Source organism: Balaenoptera acutorostrata, chromosome 17, assembly GCF_949987535.1.
Source record: "Balaenoptera acutorostrata chromosome 17, mBalAcu1.1, whole genome shotgun sequence".
Lineage (NCBI taxonomy): Eukaryota > Metazoa > Chordata > Mammalia > Artiodactyla > Balaenopteridae > Balaenoptera > Balaenoptera acutorostrata.
The window spans coordinates 10,045,435-10,072,914 of NC_080080.1; the positions used below are offsets into that span (position 1 = coordinate 10,045,435).

A 27,480-nucleotide genomic window follows, 5' to 3' on the forward strand; every position below is an offset into this window, starting at 1 on the left:
CATATGTAAAGGCCAAAGCCTGGTACACAACTGGAGTGTGTAAACAGAAGCTGTCCTCACATCCCCTTGCAAAGAGGCAGGCGATTCTAAGTGGTAGAGTTACCTCAGCCTGGAAAACAGTGTTGGAGCAATTATTGGCTACTTGGTTTGTCCTGCTCTCTGAATACAGTGGAATAGACATTATAAATGTGTTAATATCTTAAGCCACTTTGCGTTAGCATAGTTTGTCTTTAAATTTTGAGCTACCGCCTGTTATACTTCTCATATTTTTTAAAAATTTAACTTCATCATTTTACCTCATCTATTTTTAAAGGGTTTAATCATTTATTTTTCCTTACCTCCAGTCCTTCCTATTTTTAGTCTTTAACATTTTTACTTTCTTCTTAATGTCAGAGTTTTTTTCAATCCATTTTTTAAAATTCTTATGCTCCTGTTCTCTTATTCTTTTCATTCCATTTTTCAAAATTCTCTCTTCTTGTTTTCTTCTGAAAAGACTGCCTTTTCCCCTCATTACTTTGTCATTTCTCAAGATATTATTCATTGAACCCAGGGGTTTTTTTTTTAGTATTAATTATTTAATTTATTTATTTTGGCTGTGTTGGGTCTTGGTTTCTGTGCGAGGGCTTTCTCTAGTTGCGGCAAGCGGGGGCCACTCTTCATCGCGGTGCGCGGGCCTCTCACTGTCACGGCCTCTCTTGTTGCGGAGCACAGGCTCCAGACGTGCAGGCTCAGTAATTGTGGCTCACGGGCCTAGTTGCTCCGCGGCATGTGGGATCTTCCCAGACCAGGGCTCGAACCCGTGTCCCCTGCGTTGGCAGGCAGACTCTCAACCACTGCGCCACCAGGGAAGCCCCGAACCCAGGGTTTTTTATGTAGGTTTTTCATCATTCAGTTTTACTTGTTATCATATGCCCTCTGAGTTCAGCATGCCTGCATCATTTTTTTTTCCTTAGATATGCACTTAAGTTTACTACTTTAATGCTGTTACTTTTTTAAACTTCATTACGTACTATCTATAATTTCTTTTTCTAATTCAGTATGTACTGTTTATAAAGGGCAAGCAGGAAGCATGGCCACAGGCTGACAGCTGTGGGAAGAGCCCACGGCCCTGGCAGAGGATGCTGGCGGTACCTTTGTTCCTCCAGTTGCCTCTACTGAGCCTACGGATCCTCCTAATCACTCCCACCCCAGTCTCACCTGAGTCCCTGAAGAGTGAGTTTAACCTGGGTGATAACTCTTCCTCGTGCTGTATTACGAGACATCTTTCTCAAACACCACCCTCACCAGGTTGCTTACTGCTCAGACCCTCCAGAGTCACTCTTCGGACATAAAAGACAACAAAAGCAGTAATAACAATCATAACCATGACCGTAGTCAATACATATTGAGCAATGACTGTCTTACAGGCCTTCTGCTAATCACTTTCGTCAATTACCCAACAGCATTTTTAGGAAGGTATTCCTATTTTACAGGTGAGGAAATTTGAGGGCCAGAAAAATTAACTAACTGGGCCAAGTTCACGTAGCATATAAATGGCATCATTGGGTTTAATGGCTCCCTGCCAGCATCCTCTGCCAGGATCACCCTACTACCTTCTCTATGGACTAAACTATGAACGTAACCATTCTTCGAAAATTTGCATAAAATACAAAAGGTGTTAATACTTCGTGGTCCTCTGAGTATTTCTCAACCTGGAGGAAGAAAATCTGTAATGCATCATTTATTCCAAAATAAAAAAATATATACTACACCAAAATATATATATATTGGAAAAAAAGATGGCCTCATATTTAAATATATATCCAACATTTATTGGATACCTGTTATCTGCTAGGCACATTCATATATATATTGTATTTATACATTATATAAATATAGAGATCTAGATATAGAGATATACATACATGTACTTCTATGAGGCAAAGCTTTATTCCCATTGTTCCGATGGGAAAGTTGAGGTTCAAAAAGGCAAAAAGTGACTTGCTTTAAGGTCGTATGCCTAGTAAGTGGAGGAGCCAAGGAATGCAAACCCAGGTCTCTGGTTACCGAAGCTCCAGCACCAAGCAGGTGTGAAGGCCCTTGGTGGGTGTCTGCCCCACTCACTTTGTCAGGACCCCCCAGTACCCGAACGCCTCCTGGGGGTTGTGGAGAGTATCACAACCTCCCTATATAATTCTTCTAATTCTCCCCTGGGTTCATGCTCCCCTCCTTCTGCAGTCCCTCCCTCTGCTCCATGTGCAGCCCTAAGGCCTAAGTCCAAACGCAGAGAGGCCTACACATGGGCACATTTCTGCAGTTGTAAGAATGCCTTGTGAAAAGGCACTGCAGCTTGCCAAGAGCATGGGCTTTGGTGTTAAAGAGCCTGGTGTCAATCAGCCCAGGCTGTTTAGCTTTGGGCAAGTTACTCTCAGGGTCTTGGTTTTACTATTTATAGACAGAGGTGCACGGCCCTCCCAAAGCTCCTTTCCCTTTACCAGGCTCAAGAACTGAGCCATCCAATGGCCACATCCTGTAGTCTGTCATGTATGTGCTGAATCCGCATTTACTGCTTGAGTGAACTTTCATTGAGCTAGTACATCAGGGTACATCGGGGTACATCGGGGATGAGGTTGGAGAGCACAGTAGTTCTAAGTTCAGGCTCTGGCTCCCATGACCAGGGTTCAAACCGAGCTCTATCACTCGCTCCATTAGTTATCTTGAGCAAATGGTCAAACTTTGAGCTTCCGCCCCCTCCTCTAGACAATGCCCATCTTAGTAGTACCTACTTCATTGGGTTATTGTGAGGACTAAATGAATTAACACATGCCAGGCCCTTAGAATGAGTCCTGGCATATATTAAGTGCTCAGTAAATGCTAGCTGTCTCCTAGAGGATGACACCAGACCCTCTCCAGTTGGATTCATTCACCTAGAGATACGAGTGCTTTACCTACATCTTTCATATATTTCATATACCCATTACGTGCTGGCAAAATATTCAACCCTCCTAATGCATTGTCCTGTGTTTATTTACTCAATATACCCTTGTCTCCTGACTGGGTTCCGTTTCCTCTGCATCAAAGGTCTCCTTCAGGTCCTGGCCAGCTTCCGCTTGGATCCTGCAAAGTCACACTTCCTGTGTTCAAATCCTTGCCCTCCCACAGTGAGGGCTGTTTAACCTTAGACAAGTTACTTAACCTCTCTGAACCTCAGCTTCCTCGTATGGACATGATAATTTTTCCTGCCTCATTGAGATTATATGAGAACACCTAATGGAAATCACTTAGTAAGATGCCCTGCACTTAACATGCGCTTTAAAAAGTAAGTTATAATTGCTACTGTTTAGTCTCGCAATTTCAGTTTGAGCATCCTCCAAAATTTATGATGGGTCCTAAAGACAAATCAGGGTGCAAATCCTTAAGGAAATAGTTTTCAACATTTTATATAAATTAAGCTTGACGGCATTACCTTTCAAATTCCTGGTTTCCATTAAAATACTGGAAAATACCCAAATGCAAAGTGATCGTTATTGAATTGCAACAGATCTTTTCTTTATTTTCTTACTAAATTTAAAAAATAAAACTATCTTCAGGGACAGGTCCAACAGTCACTTTCCCAGAGCTAGTCTTTCCATACACACAATAGCACTTGAGTGGATGCTTCCAGAGACCCAGAAATAAATGGAAGGGAGAGTCTTTCCCTGCTCTTAATAAAGCAGGGCTCTTCCAGCATTCAACAGCTTGGACTGCAGACTGTGGAGATGTTCCCTTTACAAAGCCAGCTGCAGAGAAAATGTGCACATCCCTGTGGCATATACTTTGAGTGCAGAGGGGAGGGGAGGTCCCCAGGGAGCCAGTCCTCTCTCCCACCTCCAGTCTGGCCGGTTGGCAATGAACAGCAGAGGATCTTGCTGCAATGACAGAAATGCAAATCCTGTGTCAAATAGGGGAGCTGACTGTGCGAGCCTTTCCCGCTCTGAACTCCCTGGCTTTGAACAGCAGTGCCCACACTGTGGCCACCGTCCCGGGAAAGAAAGGGGCAGCCTGGCCCACATAGAGAACCTTCCATCTCCAGAGCTTGGAGGAAGAGATGGGGGAAGGTGAGGAGGGACTCATCCTGTCCTGGATGACTTTGTGGAGGTCTTTCTACTCAGAGTGACAACTTCCCTCTTCCCAGTCATCACAAAACTGCACCAAAGAGGTGGGTCACTGGAATTCACTCATGTGACTGTCAAGTTAATTAGGTTTGACAAGTGTTTGTTGAGTATTACAATGCCAGGCCCTGCGCTAAGAGATGAGATACAATGGACGTGGTGTCTGCCCTGTGCCAGCTCAGAATTTAGTAATGTTAGTGAACGCAAGTTCCTGTGGCCGGCGCACGGAGAGGCTAAACAATACCGAAACGTCCGAGTTTGGAGCAGAGAAAGGTTTACAGCAGGGCCATGCGAGGAGGCGGGTGGCTTCCGCCCCAGAAAAACCCCAAACTCCCTGAAGGGTTTCAGCAAAGCATTTTTAAGGTAGGGAGGGGCAAGGTTGGTTGTTGCAGACTTCTTGGTGCAGGAATCCTTTGTCCACCTAGGTCAGGTCACAATGTTCCTGTAAAACTCCAACCAAACAAACGTTATTTTCTGTTCTGCAACTTTTTATCTCTATATGAATGGAAAAGTGTTACACTCTCAAAGGTCAGAGCCTTGAGAGTGGGCTGTCCTGTACATTTCAGGCTATAGGCAACATTCTTATCTCCAAGCAAAAGCAACAGAATACAAAGGTTAAAGTAAAAGAAACAGACCTAATATGGAGACAGCTTTGTTCTTCCCTATTACAGTAGGGCTGATGCACACATAAAAAGGAGGTCAAAAGGTAGTGTTATCTGTGATCTTCAGACCATTTTCATGAAGGCGTGATTCCCTATGGCAGCCCATGGACCTAACTGCAGTAGATGACTCTGGGAGCTTTCTAAAAATAAAGATTCCCAGGCCTCATCCCTGGATATTTTTATTCAGTAGGTCTGAATAGGGCCCGGGGGAATCTGCATCTTTTTAACTCTCCCAGATGATTTGCCTGTGCAGTCAGAATGATTCATTTTCTTGAGGTCACACTCAACTCCTCTCTTTTATCATCTACACAAAATTTATCAGTGAATCTTGTCTCTACCTTTTAACTATATTCAGGGTCGGACCGGATCTCACCAGCTGCACAGTTGCCACTCAGGTCCAAGCCCACAATCTCTTTTCAACCGTATTTTCCTAAAAACCTTCTAGCTTGTCTCCCTGACTCCATCCTGGCACCCCCTAGAGTCTGTTCTCTTCATAGCAGCCAGTGCATGACCCTTAAAACATGGAAGGTGGGTCATGCCTCCCAGTACTCAGGATTCTCCCATGCCTTAAAAGCCAATATTCTTATCATGTGCAAGACCATACACAGTCTGACTGCTTGTTACCTTTCAGGGCTCATCTCCTAAAAGTGCCTGCAACCTCCTGTATCCCTCTCTGCTCCAGCCATGGCGGACTTTGAGTGGGCTTCTTGCTTCTCCTGCCTCAGAGCCTTTGCACTTTCTGTTCTCTCTGCCAGAATTGCTCTTCCCAAATATCCCATGACTCACTCCCTCACTTTTTTCAGGTCTTGCTCAAATATCTTCTTATCAGAGAGTCCTTCTCTGAACTCCCGATAAAGGAGCAGACCCATCCCTACTGTATCACTTTCTATCCTCCTTATGCTGCTATATTTTTCTTCTTAGTATTTATCACACACACCGCCACCATGTATTAAATATTCCTTCATTTATTTGTTTATTGCCTGTCTCCCACCACTAGAATGAGAGCTGAACTTTATCTGCTTTGCACGTTGCCAGTTCATAAAACCATACCTGACACATAGAACTTGCTCCATAAATCATTTTGAACGGATAAATTATTTAGTAGTGAAGGGTTAGGAAGACTTCTTAATGGCAGTTTACAGATACGTAAGGGTAGAAGAATAAAGCATTGATCGACAAATGTTTCTTAAGCATCTCATATTCAGCATCTCAGCTCTGGGGCAGAGGTGGCTTACAGGTGGGGCTTACAGGGGTCTAGAGAGAGTTGTAGGTTGGAGGGATTACATAATAATAGAACCAATCTGAGGCAGTCATAACAATGTCCCCCCACCCCTTTCATGGAATCACAGATCTGCAGCTGCTATAATGGAATAGCATCTCCTTCATGAAATTTACTTTAAAAAAGCAATAATCACAATTTAGGTATTTTTAGGTATTTATTTGATACTAAAATGCAGCAGTAAAGATATTTGTGAAGTCAGTTACTAAGGATCAAGTCCCTACATGAGTGGTTGTTTTTGGACTCTCTTCTCCTCCAACATCTCCACTTTGCCTCCCCTCAGCTTTTGTTCCCCTGGTTTCTGAGTCTTGAACACTCTGCTCTGCTTCTGAGACTCTCAGTCACCTCCTTTGGAATCTGCAGATGACCCTAGGAAGAAAGAGCTCCAGATGCTGGGCTCACCTGTTTGGGTGTAATTCTTCTCGATCTTGACTCCTTATGTTTTGTTTTTTTGTTTTTTTGTTTTGTTTTCTGCCTTGTTAGATGTTTCACAAGTAAGTTTGTCTGAATAACCTATTCCTCCTATTTCAATACACACGCACACACACACGCACACGCACACTTATGCATGGACATATACATGCAAATATATGTATATATTTATTTCCTTTTATTTTAAGCATTAAGATCACACTGAAATTACAGATTAGTGTTTTAATACAGTTTTAAATATTACAGCTTACTTAATGTATCATAAAGGTTTGCTCATGTCATTAAATATTTTTAATGCAATTTAATATTCCCTTGTATGTGCATGCCTCAATTCTTCAGCCATTTCCCCTGCTGTTAAAAATACACAGTTTCTATTTATTTTTAAAAACTTTCATTAATAAAGCTGCAATGAACATCCCTTAACAGAAATTTCATATCCTGTATTTGATTGTTTCCTTTAGATAGATAACTAGAAGTTGCGTCACTGGGTCAAAAGAAATGAGTACATTTTGCAACATGTTGCCAGTTTGTTTTCCAGAAATACTGTAGGAAAGTCCCTCCACATCAGCAATGTATCAGATTGATTTCAGTGTTTTAAAAAACACTACTGGGACTTCCCTGGTGGTCCAGTGGTTAAGAATCCGCCTTCCAATGTAGGGGACGCGCATTCGCTCCCCGGTCCGGGGACTAAGATCCCACATGCTATGGAGCAACTAAGCCTGTGCACCACAACTACTGAGCCTGCGCGCTCTAAAGTCCACACACCACAACTAGAGAGCCCAACTAGATAGCAGCCCGCGCACTGCAACTACTGAGCCTGTGTGCTCTAGAGCCCCTGTGCTACAGCCAGAGAAGCCCGTGCGCCACAACGAAGAGCTCACGCACTGCAACGAAGACCCAGCACAGCCAAAAATAAATATAAATAAATAAATAAATACCTTAAAAAACAACAACAACACTACTTAACCTTTAATTTGAGACTCAGCTCAAGCTTTTCTGCTTAAATTAGAGCAATATTCCCTTTTATTTTCTTTTCCCTTTTTGGTAGTCTCATTTTCCACACTTAAGTCTTTATTCCATTGGCATTTATTTTGACATATACTATGAGGGGACTCTAAGCCATTTTTTCCAATAAATGACAAATCAGCCTGTTACTGACAATTATTTTTTCCACTGAATCGTTGAGCTGTATGTATCAGATACAGACTCATTATGTTTTCTATTTTATTCCACTAATTCTTCAGTTGAGGTTTTCACTATTGCCACAGAGTTTTAATTATTGTCACATGATGGTATATATTATCTTCTGGCTGTGCAAGGACCCTCTGTAATCGCTTTTGTAAAAATTTCTTTAGTATTCTAATTCATGTATTCTTTCAGATACACTTTTAAGTCATCTTCCAAGTTCCAAAGGAAAATTTCACTTGGGATTTTGATTAATCATGTTAAAGCCATAAAGCAATTTGGGTAGTATTTACATAGTTAATAGCTAGCATCCCTTTACCAGAAATGCTTCCCTCCTTTATCTTTTGTAAAGTCATATGCTTTAGCTCCCACACATTTATAAGTGTTGTCAAGGGTATTTTGGGTGTTTTACATTATTATTGCTATTTTAAGATCATTAGTCCATCATATCTTGTAAATAATGATGGAAACATAGGAAAGCTATTAACCCATTCCTTTACTCATTCAGCAGATATCCAGCACTTATTAGGTGCTGAACAGTTAACAGGCACTGTGCTGAGCCCTCAGCCACTGTGCTAGGTACTAGGTGCCAATCAATGGCTAAAATAAATGTCATCCCTGCATTATTAGAAGTAATAATCCAATGTGACAGACAGGCACCAGACAACCAAGTGTGCAAATAAATATATAATTACAAGTTGTGATAAGTGCACAGAGTGCCGGAATAAAGAATGGCAGGGGGCTTCCCTGGTGGCGCAGTGGTTGAGAATCTGCCTGCCAATGCAGGGGACACGGGTTCGAGCCCTGGTCTGGGAAGATCCCACATGCCACGGAGCAACTGGGCCCGTGAGCCACAATTACTGAGCCTGCGTGTCTGGAGCCTGTGCTCCGCAACAAGAGAGGCCGCGATGGTGAGAGGCCCGCGCACCGCGATGAAGAGTGGTCCCCACTTGCCGCAACTAGAGAAAGCCCTCGCACAGAAACGAAGACTCAACACAGTCATAAATAAATAAATAAATAAATAAATAAATAAATAAATAAAAGAACGTGAATTTCTTAAAAAAAAAAAAAAAAAAGAATGGCAGGGAAATCCTACTTTGATATAGTGACCGGGGAGTACCTCTCTGAGGAAACTAATAAAGCCAAGAACAGAAGGATGAGAGGAATCAGCAAGGCAAGAAGTGTGAGGAAGAATGTCCCAGGCAGAAGGAACAGCTTTTGCAATGGACCAGAGAGAGGAAAAACTTAGAGGAGGAATAGAAAGTAAACCCGATTGGTTGCAACAAAATGAGGAAGAGGAGAAATGGTATGAAATGAGTTTGAAGAAGATCAAGCAGGCTTTATTGTCATGATGAGGAGTTTGCATTTTTCTCTTTTCTAACAGTACATTTATCAATCTATTTATTTAAAAATCTATGTATTAGAATAGGTACCACACTCGCATGTAAAAATATGAACGGTAGAGATTATAAATTTAGGCTTCAGTTTCTGTCCCCAGAATTATCCAGTACCTTACGGAGTCTATGCATAGAAAAATGATAGCAAATATTAGTCCTTTATTTTTTTTCCCCACTTAATAGTATATATTGGAATGTTCTGTGTTAGTATACAGAAAATATCCATGTTTTTATCTACGTACATATTCAGTTGTATGGCTTTATAATTTAACCAATCCTCTATTTATGGCCATTTAGATTCTTTCCAATTGTGTGCTTTTACAAAGAATGCTGTGATAACCTTTGATCCTTGCACCTAGAGCTACACCAATATGGAGTAACTGAGCTGATGAGTATGAATTGATGAATGTCAATTTTGATAGATATTGCCAAACTCATGGATTCACCAAATAGGTATAAGAGTGACTATTTCCCCCGCAACCCAGCCAGAGTAATGTGTTATCAAATTGTTTATCTTTGACAATTTGACGGGTAAAAAATGGAGTCATGTGCTATCTCATATATTCACAAACAATGTATTATTTTAGTTTACTTGTTTTTGAACTTATTGTCATTAGAATCACACTTTTTTCAATATTGTTTTCTCTTATCTATTTTGATTCATACAATAATAGATTTATTGTCACCGCTGAGTAGTATTTAGTTATTTTAATACATCCTAAAATATCCATTCTACTATTGGTGGACATTCAGATTATTTCCAGTTTCAAGCCCTTGTAGAAAACGCTGTTCTTAACATTCTTGGGCATGTCTCCTGGGCCATATTTGCAAAGATGGCTCTGGGTATGGAGGGGAAAGGTGCAGTTTAGCAATGTACAAAGTAAACATTGTGCAGAGTCTAAGTAGCAGTGTCAATTCACGTTGCCAACAGCATCCTTGCTGATTTGATAACACCCTACTATTTTTTTTTTTTTTTCTCTTTCTGGAGCCAACAGGGTAGATGTGGAAAGGGTGTGGATTTTAACTTAGAGTTCCTCGATTGTTGCACTTATTTTCATATTGATAGTCTCTTGTCTTGGAAGTACCTGCTTATTTTTCGCCCTGTATTCTATTGGATTGTTTTTATTTTTTATAGATTTATACAAGTTCTCCATATGAGCTGAAAATTAATTTTTGCTAGTTATAAATGTTGCAAATATCTCTTATAGTTTTTTCCATTTTATTTATGTTGTCTTTCAATGAATAGAAATGCTTAATTTTAATTTTGTCAAATGTATTAATCTATTTTTTTGGTTTGTATTCTTTATGTTTTACTTTAAAAATCTATCACAGTAGTAAAAGTATTCTCCTAGATTGTCTTCTAAAATTTCATATTTGTTCCTTTCATATTTAAGACTTTAATCCACCTACAATGTATTTCTATGTATTGGATTAGGCAGGGATTTACTTTTACTTTGTTTCCCAAGTGAATAACAAACTGTTCTAACACCCTTTGTTCAAAGTCCCTCTTTTCTCCTTATGACTACAAAGCACGATTATCAAGTTTGTGTGTTTATGTTTCTGGGCTCTCTATTCACATCCACTGGTCAATTTGTATATCCCCATGTAAATACCATGAAGTCTTAATCACTGCAATGTTATAATAAGTCTGTTACCTGGTACTGCAAGTCTCCCATTTTGTTCTCCTTTAAGAATATCTTATGTATTCCTTTTTTTTTAAAACATCTTTATTGGAGTATAATTGCTTTACATTGTTGTGTTAGTTTCTGCTGTATAATAAAGTGAATCAGCTATATGTATACATATATCCCCATAAGAATATCTTATGTATTCTTGACTCTTTGATCTTCTATACAAATTTTAGAATCATCTTGAATTCCACTGTGGGTAAAAATACCTACCAAGTTTTGAAATCTTTACTATAGCAATTCTTTCATCTTACAGCATAACATGGTGTACAACCCTCCATCTGGGTCTTATTTGATTATTTTAAATTCAATTTCATTATTTTCTCTTTAAGTTCATTTTCTATCTGTTTGTCATGGTTGCGTTAGAAATGCAATTAGCATTTTATTTTGACTTTATATCCAACATCTTTGTTAAATTCTTATTAATCCTAGTAATTTTTCTGTAGAGACTTTCAGATATTCCACATAGATAATTATCTGCAAAAATGAAAGTGTATTTCTTCCTTTCCAAGTTTTATCACCTTTATTTTGTTTCTGTTTTTGTCTTACTGAGATAGCTGGAATTTGAGAATGATGTTGAATACATTTGGAGATAACTGTTATCCTGGCCTTTAAGCAAATGTTTTTAACCTTTTATCATTGAGTAAGTTGTTCATTTTAGGTGTTCTTGTCTTTGTTTCTGTAGATATTCTGCAAAGTGATTAAGAAAGTTTACTTCTAATCTTCACATTTTTTTAAATGAAAGAATATTGAATTTCATCAATGCTGTTTCATCTCAGTGGGATGATTATATGTTTTCTTTAAAGCTGTAAATGTGGTGAATTGCATTAGTTGATTGGACAATGTTAAACTATCCTCAAATTCCTGGGATAAATTTAATGTAGTCAAACTGAATTATTTTTTCTATGTATTGATGGATTTGATTTAGTAATATTATGTGTAGGAATTTTCCTTCATGTTCATGAGTGAGATTTATCTGTTAATTACCTTTATGCACCAACTTTGTGTTATGGTAGCAGGATGCTGCTAGCCTCATAACCTGAGTTGGAGAATATTCTCTATTTTCCTACTCTCTGGATGAGATTATGAAATATTTAAGTTATTTCTTCAACATGTGTTTGTAGAATGCTTTGATGAAGCCATCTGGGCCTGTTGCTTTCCTTGTAGAAAGATATTTAATTATGACTGCATTTATTTAATTTTTCTCTTGTCTTCTTGAGTCAGTTTTGATAAAGATATATTTTAAGAAATATATAATTCCATTTATGATTTTCATTAGCATTAAACTTCATAATATATTTTATTATCTATTAATTTCTGCCATATATTTAAATTCTCATTTTCTATTCTTAATATTGCTTGTTTGAACCTTTTCTCTTTTTTCTTTATTAAGCTTCTAAGAAGTGCTACTGTTTTATTAGTCCTTTCAGAAAAAAGACTTTTGACTTTATTGAACCTCTGTATTTTATATTTGGTTTTTATTTCATTAATTTCAGCTCCTTTCTTATTTTTTTCCTTTTACATACTGTGGATTTATCTGTTTTTTGTTTTTTGCTAAACCTTTAAATTGAATGGCTGGCACATTCATTTTCAGCCTTTCTTCTTTCTTTTTTTTTCTTTTTAAATTTTTATTAGAGTATAGTTGATTTACAATGTTTTGTTGGTTTCAGGTGTACAGCAAAATGAATCAGTTATATATATACTCTTCTTTTTCTAATGAAGCATTTCTTATTATGTATTCCTTGGTGAGGACTACTAAGTTTTTTTCAGTAGTATTTTCATTATTCTTTAGCTATACATATTTTCCATTATGATATATTTTTAGATCCATGAGTTATTTAGAAATATTTTTAATTTCTAAACTTATGGTATTCTTTTAGTTATCTTTTAAATTGCTTTGTAACTTGATATTATTGTAGTCATTGACTGTGGTTACATGATACTAGTTCTTTGAAATTTGCTGAGGCTAACTTCAGGTCCTATCATAAAATCATATTTTACAAATATTCAATATGTGCCTAAAAAAGAATTTGTACTATTTAACTTGCATACTATGTTCCATTTCAAGGTTGCTAATTGTATGAGCTGTTCAAGTTGTTTCTATCTTTGTTGATTTTTTAAAAATCTTTATCTATTAACTGCTGAAAATTGTGTTAAAATAGACCATTATAATGGTAGATTTATAAATAATTCCATAGATTTATATCTTACTTTGTATTGGGTGTTTTGAGGCTATATTGTTAAATGTGTCCAAGTTCATACTTTTTATATCTTCCTGATGAATTAAACCTTTTATACTTACATAGTGACCCTATTTATCTCTAATGATTTTCCTTAAATTCTCTTTAATATGTATTTACACAGAAAAACCAGCTTTATTTTGTTTTGATTTGCAAACTTTTTATATCATTATATTTTAGCAATGCACTTCTTTTATCTAACTGAAAATCATTATCATAACTGGAGAGTATGTCCCTTATATATAACATTTTACTCTGACTGCTTTTCATATTATCTTTGGTTTGTTGATACAGCTTCAAGCTTATTGACTCTTTTTTCTGTCATCTAAATTCTGCTGTTAATATCATTCAGTAAAGTTTAAATTTCAGGTATTGTGTTTTTCAGTTCTAGAATTTCCATTTTGTGTGTGTGGTTTCTACTTCTCTGCTGATATTTCCTATCTTTGCATTAATCACTAGCATATTTACCCTTATATCATTGAGCAAAGTTGTAAGAGCTACTGTGATTTTTGTTTGCTACTTCCAACACCCAGGTCAGATCAGAACAGGTCTATGTCAATTATCTTTTCCCTTGAGAAGGGGTCACATTTTTATGTATATGCCCATGTCACATAATTTCGTGTTATGTTCAGGACATTGTGGATGTTATGTGATTAAGACTCTGGATTGTCTTACATTGTTCTGGAAATTGTGATTTTTGTTTTGTTGTGTTGTGTTTTAGAAAGTGGTTAACTTGGTTGGTATCAAATGACAATCTTTGTCTTTTGAAATGCAGTTCAAATCTCAGTTCAATTCTTTTATCATCAACTCAATCATTTGCTGTTTGCCCTGTGCATATGTGGTTCAGGGAAGAGTTTATATAGGAATTTAAGGTACCCCCCTCACTGGTTCTCTTCTTTGGGGGCTTTACCTCTCACTCTTCAGCAGCCATAGTTGTTTTGAACTCTGTTCTTTGCTTCTTCAGGCCACTTAGGTTTTCTATTGGAGTTTTTCTCCCCTACACTATACTGAGTGTTACCTGCCCACAAGCTAAAGCCATAAAAATCAAGAAGTCCACACTATTCTGTTTCTTTCTTCCAGGTGTTGACTCCCTTCCAGAATCTGCCTGCTTTTCTTCACTAGAGAGAAGTTTGGAAGGGGGCAAATGTGAAAGTACAAAGTTTAATGTAAGAGTCCAGCCAGGAGATTTTGGCACCTAGGAGATGGGTAACGGCAATGGAGATGGAAAGCAGTAGACAAATATGACATCTTCTCTTGAGTTAGGAACATCAGGACTTAGATGCTACTCAAGAAAAACTGGGTACCAAAGTCAAAATACAGTAGTACCATTCAACTAACACCTTTCCTGCTTTTTATTCATCTCTTTCTCTTCTTCTCACCTGATTCCCCAACCCCTTAAGAAGAGGAAGAGAGAAGAAGCTGCTCTATTTTACTTGAGGTTTCCAATCCGAGTTCAAATTCAAACTTGGGGAGAGAGAAGCTTTAAATTGGATCGAGTGGTTGAGGGAGGTCTGAGGAGATGAGTTGACCCCAAGACCTGAATAAAGGTTCTACTAACCTGCTACTAAATATTTGGATTACTACCTTAAGATTTACATTGGAAGTTTTTATTTATTTACTTTTTCTCTTTGCCTGCCAACAGCTCTTGTTTTAACCACCTGACCGGGCTGTGTCTGTATTTCTGTTTTAGGTTGTGGCCCAGGCAGTGTTATTCATGTGTATGAACACGGCTGGAATCTTTATCAGTTACCTGTCAGACCGGGCCCAGCGCCAAGCCTTCCTGGAGACGCGGAGGTGTGTGGAAGCCAGGCTGCGCCTAGAGACGGAAAACCAAAGACAGGTACCAACTGGAAGGGCCATATGCCCTGGTTGTCACCTAGCCAGTCTCTGAATTACATGGAGCTTTTCCCTCCCCAAGCACATTCTGACTTGCAAGTGTTCTTTCAGAGTTTCTGTCATGGGATTCCAGAGTCTAAAATATTGGGCTGGCCAAAAAGTTCGTTCGGGTGTTTCCATACGCTCTTATGGAAATAGTTATGTTAGACTCACGGGTCCAAGTGAGTTAGTCTTATTCGCCACACTCAATTAATTGTTCCCCACAAGAAATAAAATGATTCTAGACATAAAGCAATTTTCTGACACTTTTCACTGACATCTGTGTTTGTGGACAAGGCCATGGTTTCTGAAAGCCATAAGCATTCTCATCTTTGACTCTCCTTTTTTTCAAACTATAAATTGCTATTTCAAATAAATTCTTTACTACATAGCAATTCACATTATAGGAAGCTCAGAGGAAAATCTTTTACATGTGTAGTTCCTAATACCTCATCCTGATGTTCAGAAGACATCATTGAACACAGTAAATTTTATGGAACATGATACCAATCCCAGGATAGGGGGTGCAGAAAAGAAAGCAAGTTGGTTCAAGGTGGAGACCATGAGTTTTAGTTGGAGGAGGTTAAGATAAAGGAGTTTCTTGGACATCCTGATTCAGTGGATGTTATAAGGTTTTAAAAAATAGCTTTGGCATCAAATGATATGTTTCCCCAAAATAAAATTAGCTTTCAAAAAAGTAAAGATTTGCTGCTATTAAAATTATTCATATATTAAAAATTAATGCACATATTTGCCTCTGAAAGTAATGTTCAAATAGGAATAACAGGAATGTGTTAAAATTGCTTATAGAATGAGCATATTTTACGTTCAACATGTTTATATGCTCTTGGGAATCCTATGCTCAATAGATTTATTAGTTCTGCCACACCAGGCTCTTTTTTAAAGTTATGTCTATGGACACACGCTTGTTAAACTGTATGCCATAATGGTTTGAGAAATTATAAAGAAAGTAGCTTCAAAAAATGCAACATTTTTTTCCTTTTAACCTGATCGAATCATCGGTAAAACATGGATCTTTAAAGTGAGCAAAGCCAGGTCTGTGTGATAATGAAGGAGGTAGACAGGTAGGGTGCAACCTGACAACACTCAGCTCCCACTGCCATATGTTATTGCCAGGGGCACAGAGGAAACTACTGAAGCTCCAGAACCCACATGGATTTCATAGGCTTCAGAATTAGGACGTTTCTAAGTTGAAGCCTAAAACAATTACGGAACCTCCTAATAGATTTATTGTAGTTGCCCTGAACATCACTATAAAATAATTTAGGAAAATAACTTTAAGAAAGAAACCACCTTGTACAATAAACATCTCCCAGTATCTCCCAGGTTATATATACACATACATTGTGTTCTTCTGCAAAACAGAGCAGTTGCCAGACTGGCATGCCACTCTTTCCATGGGATCTGTGCCAGTTCAGACAGTGCTGCTGTATTAATAATTCATCAGCTGTTCTCGACGCTCTGCCACAACCAGAACTGCAGTTGTGGATAAGTTGTCTGGGAAGCTCAGTCTTTTATTTAATGTATATGAGATATTGGAGACACTGAAAATGATGGCCTTATCATACGCATAAGGCTTTTTCTTCTTTTCCCATTCTTCAAGTGCAGTGTCTTAGAGTCACTATGATGTAGTACTCTAACACGGTGAAGGGAGCTTCCTCCATCCTCTCTAATCTTTATTTTTTTTTTAAGTTGATGGAAGGAAGAAGAAAATAATACGCAGAGGTGAGAACAAGCGACAACTCGAATGTGGTGAAAAGTTCGCTAGAATTCTTGCCGCAGCCATATTACCTCCTAGTTGGCCACCTAAACCACTTAACTCTCAGTCCTAGGTTCCTCATCCATACTTGGGACAATATCTTTTATTTCAGCATTGTGTTTGCCTCAAATAAGGTGACATATATAAAGCAATACAAAACTATAAGTCAGCCTCATTTTTTTTTATAGATGACATACAAGAAGAGGCTCTTTTGGTGGAAGGTTCTTTGCTCTGAGGATTAAGTAAAATATGCTGTAGGTTTGTTGTAGTCCTGTGTGTACAATTCTGATAAAGTACTTGTGGTATATTGGCCACCCTCTTTCCCTCCCGTGCTAGTATCTAAGCTAGCTGGCTCTGTATCATTCAGTGCTAAAGTTACTTTCCATTGATATCGATCTCTGATTCAGGTTTCCATTATCCCTGAGAACTTCCTCAGGGGTAGATGGGCAGAGAAGGCACAGGCTTTCAAACGAGACTGCCCAGGATTTGAAATCTTTCCTTAGTTGCTTACTCTCCTAGTGAACTTGAGCAAGCTCTGAGTCTTAGCTCTTCCATCTGTAGCATGGGGATAATAATACCCTTCCTGAAGAGGCTCCTTAATGGTTAGAAATATTGTGCACAGAGCCCTTGCAGCTCAGTGAAGAGTTTTTACTAGCATGATGGTGTGCAATGATTTATATGAATCAGCCAGCATAGCTCAATCCCAAGAGGACTCATTTGAGAACGTGTTATGGATTGGCTTGTCTCAGGTGAAACCCCGGTTGAAAGTTATTCATACAGAAGGAAAGCAGGATGGTGGTTCTCCTCAGGTATACAGTGATCAGAACTCAGCATTAGGCTCTGGATATTTTAAATGTCATTCACAAATCCAACCCCATTTACATCTTCAGAGCTAATTATAATACTGCAACTGTTAGAAATTCTATATCATGTGAAAGAAAACATTGCAAGTGCCTAAGTGACAGCAGATCCTTTTTCCTTAGGAAATTATCTCAAGGGTGACTAAATTGCGTTTTATTTCTGCACTTGCATACAGAACCAAGAGGTCTTATTCTACAGAAATGTTCAAGTTTTGTAGGTTTTTTTTTCAAGAACTGGCTTTCTCTTGTGGTAGAATACAAAGGAAATATTTAAATGCCTTAAAATGTTCATCAATGAATTAATTCATTTATCGAGGATCTATTATGTGCCATGAGCTTTCCTGGACCCTGGGACTATTATGGTGACTAGCAATCAATTCCTGGTCTTACATAGTTTATGGACAGAGATGGACAACTACACAGACACCTATATGGTGTTTGGGTTCTACATAAACTGAAGGTTGATAGAAGGTTAGCTAAAAGAAATGATGCCTGAGTTGACTTGTGAATAGAATTTAAAACTCAATAGAGAAGCAGTAAAGAGTATGGCATGAAGGTCTCAAACAACACATATAAACATCTTGAAGGAGGAGAGAACACTGTCAGGGCACTTATAAGCACTCCCATGATGATTCATTTATTTATTCATCCACCCATTCATGGTGGAATTACAGAGACAAGTAACTCAGTCTCTCCTCTGGATTGGATGAATAGAATTTTAATTATCGGAAGAGAAGGAAGAAAGAATTAGCAAAGGTACTGATGACAAGATATATGTGATCTGATGAAGGCTGGCAACATTGGGAAGCAGGTTTCCTCTGATACCTCGCAGCAAAGTTGTGTACTTTCTTGAGTACACTGCACTTTTCCACTCAGGGAAAATATCTACTTACTGAGTGTTAACCTGTGCAGTAGGCATTGTTCAATGTGCTTTGTATGTCAAAATGAACAAAATCTATTACAGATCTCTCTTACAGCATGCCACGCTGGATCTGAATCACTGCATGCCTGTTTGTTAGGATAAACTGTCTCTTAAGAGTGACCTATGGCAGCAGTTTCTGAAAACCAGTGAGGAATAAATGGTTCTGAAATGATTGAGATTGTCCATATTTAATAAATGTTGAATAATGGTTACTAATCATTTTTCCAAAGAAAAATTGCCAAGCAATAGCTAAAGGATAAGTGGCACATGAGCCATGCTTCCTCTTGCTTGGTGGGTCCCACACCATGATGAGATACTTGAAGTCCTGAGAATCAGGCTTTTTCCTTGGATAACCTGAAGTTGCAGGCATTGTTCTTAAGGTCGAGAGCAAGCAGACAGGAGGAACCAGCAAATGCTAAAGCTCTTTGCTCAAGGTCTCTTCTAAACTAGGTTTTTAACAAAGTTCCTTGAAGGTGACTCTCAACTTTACCATAACCCTGTTCCCTCCCATAGCACCTGGCACAATACCAGGAAGAAACTACTGAATGGGCCCAAATGTTGACATTTTTAATTTAGATGATCAGCTTCGAGAAGTTGAGCACATATTGGCTCTTTTTTTCTGAGAGGCAAGGACTTGGTCTTTTTCTTTTTTTTTAACAATTTTGTCATCACTTGTAACTAGCACAGGGCATACTAAGCATCCCTTACCTGTCTGGTCTCTTGGTCTCCATCCCCAAAGCCTGGTCTGGTTCAGAACCAGTACACCGTAGGTGTCAAAAGCAAAATCTCCAATGTCTGGAAGATCTGGATTCCATTCCTACTTCCTGTGCTTCCTGGCTGTAGGAACTTAGGCAAACTACTCTCCTCTAAAGACCTTGATTTTGTGGGCGTAAGATGATCATAATGATCCTACCTTCCTCCAAGGTTGTGGTGAGATTAAGGATGAACAGTTCGCAGCCCAAGGCAGAGGATGCCCTCAAGGCATATTAGAGAGGATGCTGTGATGACGATGACATTGATGTCACTCTTCTCTGCAGGAAAACCCTTCAGCGGTAACATTCCCTCCAAGATAAAATTCACACCCCCATGCATGACCCAACAGGTCCTCCAGGATCTACCCGTTTTACTCTCTCCTCACATGCCTTTCCGCCTCCTTGCCACACACATGAAACCAAATGACCATCAGCTCCCTGAACTGCTATTTCCCTACTCTGTGTCATGTGGTTCTTTCAGCCTAGAAAGCCACCTCCCTCTCGTTACTTTCAGAGTAATGTCTGTAGCCTGGATATACCGTTCCAGCATCCCTTCCTCAGTGAGGCTTGCTTGTTGAGTTGAAATGTTTTTCTTATACTTCCAACATGCCTTAAAGTTAACTGTATCATAGAACCTGTCATACTTTATAATGTTTACTAGTCTGCATTTCTCTTTTTCCATGGCCAATAAGGACTACTTAAAGGCAGCTATTCTACGTGATTCATCTGATTCTCTGGTATTTATCCAGCACAATGGCTGAAATATAAGATCTTCTGATTAACATTTTATTTAACTGAGTTATGTTGAATTCAAATTTTGGCTCCTTTCACTTCCACCTAAACCAGGGTCATGTTGTAATAATTCTTCTATATAAAAGTAAAGAGACTTGGGACTTCTCTGGTGGTCCAGTGTTTAAGACTCCACACTTCCACTGCAGGGGGTTCCGGTTTGATTCCTAGTCAGGGAACTAAGATCCCACATGCCACGTGGCATGGCCAAAAAAAAAAAAAAAAATAGTAAAGAGACTTGTGCCCACCGTGATCCCCATTAAAAATTTGGAGGAGGACTCATCTAATTCAGGAGAGCCTGGGACTCTCCTGAGAGACTGAGAATGTGTCTTTTTTTTTTTTTGACATCTTTATTGGAGTATAATTGCTTTACAATGGTGTGTTAGTTTCTGCTTTATAACAAAGTGAATCAGTTATACATATACATATGTCCCCATATGTCTTCCCTCTTGCATCTCCCTCCCTCCCACCCTCCCTATCCCACCCCTCTAGGTGGTCACAAAGCACCGAGCTGATCTCTCTGTGCTATGCGGCTGCTTCCCACTATTTGTAGTGAGGTGGATGGAGTTAGAGTCTGTCATATAGAGTGAAGTAAGTCAGAAAGAGAAAAACAAATACAGTATGCTAACACATATATATGGAATCTAAAAAAAAAAAAGGTCATGAAAACCTAGTGGTAAGACGGGAATAAAGACACAGACCTACTAGAGAATGGACTTGAGGATATGGGGAGGGGGAAGGGTAAGCTGTGACAAAGTGAGAGAGTGGCATGGACATACATACACTACCAAACGTAAAATAGAGAACATGTCTTATACAGACCTGTGAAAGGAATTTTCCATCTGGAAGCTACGTCTTACAACATCTCTTTGGGGAGTTGGATTCTAATTATTTTAGTTTTTGTAATCCCACCTCTCTTGCAAATGATCCAGATGGCCCATATTTGTTTTAAATATTAAAATGAATTAATAGTTTTTCTTTCAGCTTTGAGAATTGCCAAAACCTACTTATGGTAATCATGGCATTTCGAGGTATCTCCGAAGCTCTGAGGGCCCTGGAGTAAAGTTTCTGATGATGCCATATGTTGCAACAGCAGGAAGATTATTATTAAATGCAGCAGATGTTTTCGCTGTATTAAAGCAATTTTGTTTAACTTAAACATCTTTGTCAGACAATATTGGTGTCAGCTAATGGTTTGGACAATAGATTGGGTGAGAAAGTTGGGTTTCTTACAGAGTTTTGAGTTGGTTGTTTGGATGCATGTTGGTGCCCAATAGCATCTAGGGAAGTGTTTTTTCAAGCTGTAGATAACTGTTACCTAGTAAGGCAGAGCCTTGACATTCATTCATTCAAGGAAGAATCAAAGTTGACCTGGAATTTGCAGAACCTCAGAATATTTGTTTTTTCTGCTCCAGTTAGATAGGTCTTTTCATTATGCGCCAGAAAAACCTTTTTGTGCTATTCTCCTTCTCTTACATTTAAGACCACCCATGTGCCATGAACAAGACCATCATGTTCATCCTTATCTGTTATTAATATATTTCGTATTAACTATTCTCTAGTTTATAGTGGAACATTCTCAGTTTCCTGAATATTCTTCTTATCTTATTACACTCGTGCCTTTGCTTATGCTTTTCCCCCTACCTGGTATAAAATTCCTTTCACCCCTAAACCTTATCCACTCTTCAAAACTCAGCTCAAAGTTCACCTCTTCCACCAAGACCCTCCCTCTTCCACCTAGCTGTGACCTCCTTGAGTGTTTCATTTGTATATTTCTTCGGGGAATTAATCTCCTTCTACATTCTTCTATGCTCTTGCTGTATTTTTCCTTCTACACTATAAACTCTTTGAGGATTGGATACGTGTTTCATTTGTGCTCTTCACAATAACTGTGGATCCAAGAGGGGGAAAACTCAAGCTAGGAAGAAAAGCAGAGACAATCAACATTTAATGAGTGCTATAATTGTGTTTGCTAAATGTCCGTTCACTCAAAAATAGATGTGAATAAATAGATTTGGGAAACACTCCCCTCCGATGATGTGATTTTTGGGTCCTTGTCCTTCAAACCAGGCATCTGATCTTTCCTTGACAATTAACGTTAACTTCCTCCATCTACCTGTCCAACTTCACTTTTCTCTTATTCCTTCACATAAATGACTTCAGCCTAGGTAGAGTTCTGCCTAAGCAAAATTTTAAAAGCTCTATTTTACCTGGAGGCATCTTCTTGATCATCTTACTCCTTGAAAACTTCTCTGCCTCTGTGCGCCATTTCTTTCGTAGTTTCATTTCTTTCAGGTGTGTTGGGGAGAAAAAGTAAAGTGTTACTCCAATCACCATCCTCACACAATATATAATACTCCACAACTGTACTGTCCAATAGAATTTCCTGTGATGATTGGAAATATTCTGTATCTTTGTTATCCAAATACCACTAACCCCCTATAACTATTTGGCAGCACATGAAATATAGTTAGTGTGACTGAGGAATTGATTTTTTATTTTAATTCTTTTAAATTTAAAGAACCATTAACTAGCCATTTTATCTCTTGTTTCTCTTTTGGGGATTTATCATGACTTCAACCATCACTTCTGGATGGTTCCATGTCAGTATCTCTTAACACCATGTTCTTTTCTGAGCTCCAGATGCCCATCATCAACGTCCTGCCGGACAGCTTCAGCTGCATCTCCCACAGGTACCACTGGCTCAGCCTGTCCTTGATTCTCTCATCCCCCCAAAATGCATTTTCTTTCTCATAGCACTTCCTTGTACCTGATTCATCCACATCAACTATGGTACCAATTCCTGTTGATGCCATAATCCCATGTATTTACTAACTGTCCCTATATTTCTTTTTCTAACACTATTTAAGTCCTCCCACAGAATAGCTTCCTAACTGGCGCTAACCAGTTTCTAACTAGTGTGAACTGGTCTAACCACCTGGAGTCGCTCCACCCTAAAATTATTCTGGAAAAAGCAGCTGTGTTTCGCTTCTTCCCATTTTCTTTATGATCTGTGAAATGGGAGACTCTACAAATACATGAGACCTCATGGGAATGTATGAAGCATGAGCTACTGTTTTCTCTGCATCTCTACTTGTCCCTCTCCATCTCACAGAGGGTAAGAGTCCCGCGTAATGTATTCGTGTCCAAGCCTCATGTGGGGTAAGAATGCGGGTCCTCCTCTCTCCGCCGGGAGCCTGCCCGTGCAGGCTGCTTTCCTCCCTGTAGGGAACCCACTGATTCAGTGAGCCCCACAGTGGCCCAGATGCTCCGTCTCTGGCTGAGGAGCTGTAGCCAGTACAAAAAGAAGGCCTAGGACCTCCAGTGTTCACTCACTTTGCAGCCATGGTCCCCATCTTTTTTGCTAGCAATAAAGTGTCTTGATTCCTATCTGCCTCTTGTATCTGTTTCTCAGCAGGTTCACTTGAGAGGTGAGGGATGAAACGAACTCACATCTCAAAACCCCAACACAGAGTGTAATGCCTGTCAGGATCATCTTCTTGTGCCCAATTTTGATTAGAGAAGATTCCACACTAAAGCCCCCCCTGGATGGCTACTGCCTGTAGACTCTAAACCAATCTCATCTGCGCTGTATTACAGCCCATCCACTCCCTGGCTCCTGCCCGACTTTTCAATCATGTCACTTGCTACCACTGTCCTTGTACTGTTACCCGCCATCCAAACCGGTAAACGTGCCCCACACTTCTGTGCCTTTGATTTCTTGCCCTCCAGGTCCAGGCTGTATCCTTCTCTGCCTTTCTCTGTGCCTCAGGAGGCTAACCTTTGTGGATGCATCAACAGGCTCACTACCTCTAACTGCTGGTCGGGTTTGGACAATGAGGGGCACTGGCTGGAGACTCGAGGATGGGAAGGCAAAGAGGCCATTGGATTTTTCTCCCCACTGTCTACCCGGCTGGAATGGTGGACTAACAGGGGTTCCATTTCTCTACCAAAGGCCACAGTTTCTATCTGGCAGCCATTTCCTAAGGCTACAGGATTTTCCAGGCTCCAGGAGTGTTTGTAGCTCCACTCTTCCTAGTTTTGGGGTGCTTGAGCACCCATTGTTGGGTTCCCTAACTTTTTTTTTTTTTAATATTTATTTATTTATTTATTTAGTTTTGGATGCATTAGGTCTTCATTGCTGCGCGTGTGCTTTCTCTAGTTGCGGCGAGCAGGGGCTACTCTTTGTTGCAGTGCACGGGCTTCTCATTGCGGTGGCTTCAGTTGTTGCAGAGCATGGGCTCTAGGTGTGCGGGCTTCAGTAGTTGTGGCTCATGAACTTTGTTGCTCCGCGGCATGTGGGATCTTCCCTGACCAGGGCTCGAACCTTGTCCCCTGCATTGGCAGGCGGATTCTCAACCACTGCGCCACCAGGGAAGTCCCTTCCTTAACTCTTTATTAAACTCTTTCATTACACATTTTGAGGTACCAATTGCATCCCTCCACGATTACCTGCTCCTACTGTCCCCTTTGCATGAGATGCCCATCTCCCTCCATCTGTATTTGTGAGACAGTTGAGCAGAGCAGAAAGACAAGGAATCAGAAAAACTCTGCTCTGTCCAATATAGTAGCCACCAGCCACGTGTGGATATTGAGCACCTGAAATGTGCCTAGTCTAAATTGAGATGTGCTGTGAGTGTAAAATACACACCAGATTTTGAAGACAATACCAAGAAAAAAAAAAAGGAATGCAAATTATCTCATTGATAACTTTTTACATATTGATTACATGCTGATTACACATGGAAATGACATACTTGGGGTATACAAGATTAAATAGAATATACCATTGACATGAATTTCAACTGTTTCTTTTTCCTTTTTTATGTGTGCACTAAGAATTTTTTAATTCCATAGGTGGCTCATATTCTATTTCAACTGGACAGTGCCAGCTTAGATGCTCAGCCCATGTCAATTTCCAACTTGCTCTTGTGACTTTGAACAACTTGTCGAATCACTTTGTGCATGTTTCCTCATCTCTCAATTAGAAATGATAATGCATACCCTAACCCACGGGGGCATTCTGAGAGACAAATAACTTATGTTATTTGCCTGAAAAAGTGTTATTTCAACTATAAAGGACTCCACAAATGTTAGGGCTATTTCTGTGAAAATCTCGCCAACACCCCAAACCGATGCTGAGATGTCCTCCCCTTAGAAAGCCTCCTCTGCTGTTTCCAGTCATGAGCTACTTCTTTTTCCTTGGCACTTAGATATTTTTACTTAACACGGGTTCTTGTCACACTGCCTAGTGTTACAGTTAGCACCGTGATCCCCTCTGTCAGTAAGATTTTGAGCAGTGAGCAGACACGCAGTGCTAATGGCCTTTGAGCCTCCTGGCAGCTGACTTCACTCAAAGGATTTGTGTTTACCCCCTTGCAACTCTTGCAACCATCTGGCTGCCTAGTTCTTTGCAAACTATCTAGCACATTATTTGCATCTTCTGGCATGGCAGGAAGAGTGAAAGCTTTGAAGAAGAACAAACCTGGATTTGATTGCTAGTTCCAACTCCATGTCTGGGTGACCTTGGGTGCACCACTTAAACTCTCTGAACGTTGGATCCTTTATCCGTCAAAAATGATAAGCCCTGTATCTCAAGATTGCTGTGAGGAAATCAAGCAATATAGATGAGAGTTGGACATCATAGTTGGTCCTTGAACTGTTGGACCACCTGGGCCACAGCCTGAGTTTTACAACAGAACACGCTCCGATTCTAGTAACTATAGTTTTTCTTCTTGCTATTTGTGTTCTTATATCTGGCATCCCTGTGCAGTACTAATTTAAAATACTCTCCTTGATTCCAAGAGAGGCCATCATTCTGCACTCATTTGCATACTATTAATATTTCCAGAGGCAGTTCAGATAGAAGAAGTCAATCACCATCATTGCCCTCAACACCTTTGATCCAGCCGGGAGAAGCTGAAGAGCAGCCGAACAGCCGTGTGGGGACCTTTTATCTCATAAATATGTCCGGGGAGTTTTGACTAAAGAAATTGGAATTGGAAACTTAACACAACCTAATAACTTTAATGCTGAAGGGAAGGTATGATTTGTAGCCTGGAGATAGTTGAAGCCACATTTCAAAAGTAGTAGTAGAATAAACGAGGAGAAAAATAAAATATGTATTTTTAAAAAATAATTCATGCTTAAAATAGTTTATTTCAGCTGGATGTGAGTATGGGTTCATTGATGGGAATTCTATACTCTCTATTTTGCATAAATCACACTCAAAATGGATTGACCATAAAAGAGGGCAAATAATTTAAAAATACTTTTAGAGCAATCTGAGGACAGAACTATTGTGGAGTTTTCTTTGTTTCCCGTCTTTTGCAAATTTCATGCCCACACCTAATTTAAAAGCATTTTTTAAGAAGGAAACTGAGAATTTCTTTAAAGATGATACAAATAGATGGAGAGATATATACCATGTTCTTGGATTGGAAGAATCAACATTGTGAAAATGACTATACTACCCAAAGCAATCTACAGATTCAATGCAATCCCCATCAAACTACCACTGGCATTTTTCACAGAACTAGAACAAAAAATTTCACAATTTGTATGGAAACACAAAAGACCCCGAATAGCCAAAGCAATCCTGAGAAAGAAAAAGGGAGCTGGAGGAATCAGGCTCCCTGACTTCAGACTATACTAGAAAGCTACAGTAATCAAGACAGTATGGTACTGGCACAAAAACAGAAATATAGATCAATGGAACAGGATAGAAAGCCCAGAGATAAACCCACGCACATATGGTCACCTTATCTTTGATAAAGGAGGCAAGAATATACAGTGGAGAAAAGACAGTCTCTTCAATAAGTGGTGCTGGGAAAACTGGACAGCTACATGTAAAAGAATGAAATTAGAACACTCCCTAACACCATACACAAAAATAAACTCAAAATGGATTAAAGACCTAAATGTAAGGCCAAACACCATCAAACTCTTATAGGAAAACATAGGCAGAACACTCTATGACATAAATCACAGCAAGATCCTTTTTGACCCATCTCCTACAGAAATGGAAATAAAAACAAAAATAAACAAATGGGACCTAATGAGACTTAAAAGCTTTTGCACAGCAAAGGAAACCATAAACAAGACGAAAAAGACAACCCTCAGAATGGGAGAAAATATTTGCAAATGAAGCAACTGACAAAGGATTAATCTCCAAAACATACAAGCAACTCATGCAGCTCAATATCAAAAGAACAAACAACCCAATCCAAAAATGGGCAGAAGACCTAAATAGACATTTCTCCAAAGAAGATATACAGATTGCCAACAAACACACGAAAGGATGCTCAACATCATTAATCATTAGGGAAATGCAAATCAAAACTACAATGAGATATCATCTCATACCGGTCAGAATGGCCATCATCAAAAAATCTACAAACAATAAGTGCTGGAGAGGGTGTGGAGAAAAGGGAACCCTCTTGCACTGTTGGTGGGAATGTAAATTGATACAGCCACTATGGAGAACAGT

At 39.3% G+C, this 27,480-nt stretch overlaps 1 protein-coding gene across 2 annotated transcripts in view; it reads left to right on the forward strand.

Moving 5' to 3' along the window:
* ADCY8 (adenylate cyclase 8) overlaps positions 1-27,480 on the forward strand; it is a 228,347-nt gene that overhangs the window by 34,237 nt on the left and 166,630 nt on the right. For both annotated transcript variants that reach the window (XM_057532097.1, XM_057532098.1), the window contains exon 2: positions 14,704-14,853. In XM_057532097.1, the coding sequence (XP_057388080.1) occupies positions 14,704-14,853 (150 nt within the window). The remainder of the gene's footprint in view (positions 1-14,703; positions 14,854-27,480) is intronic.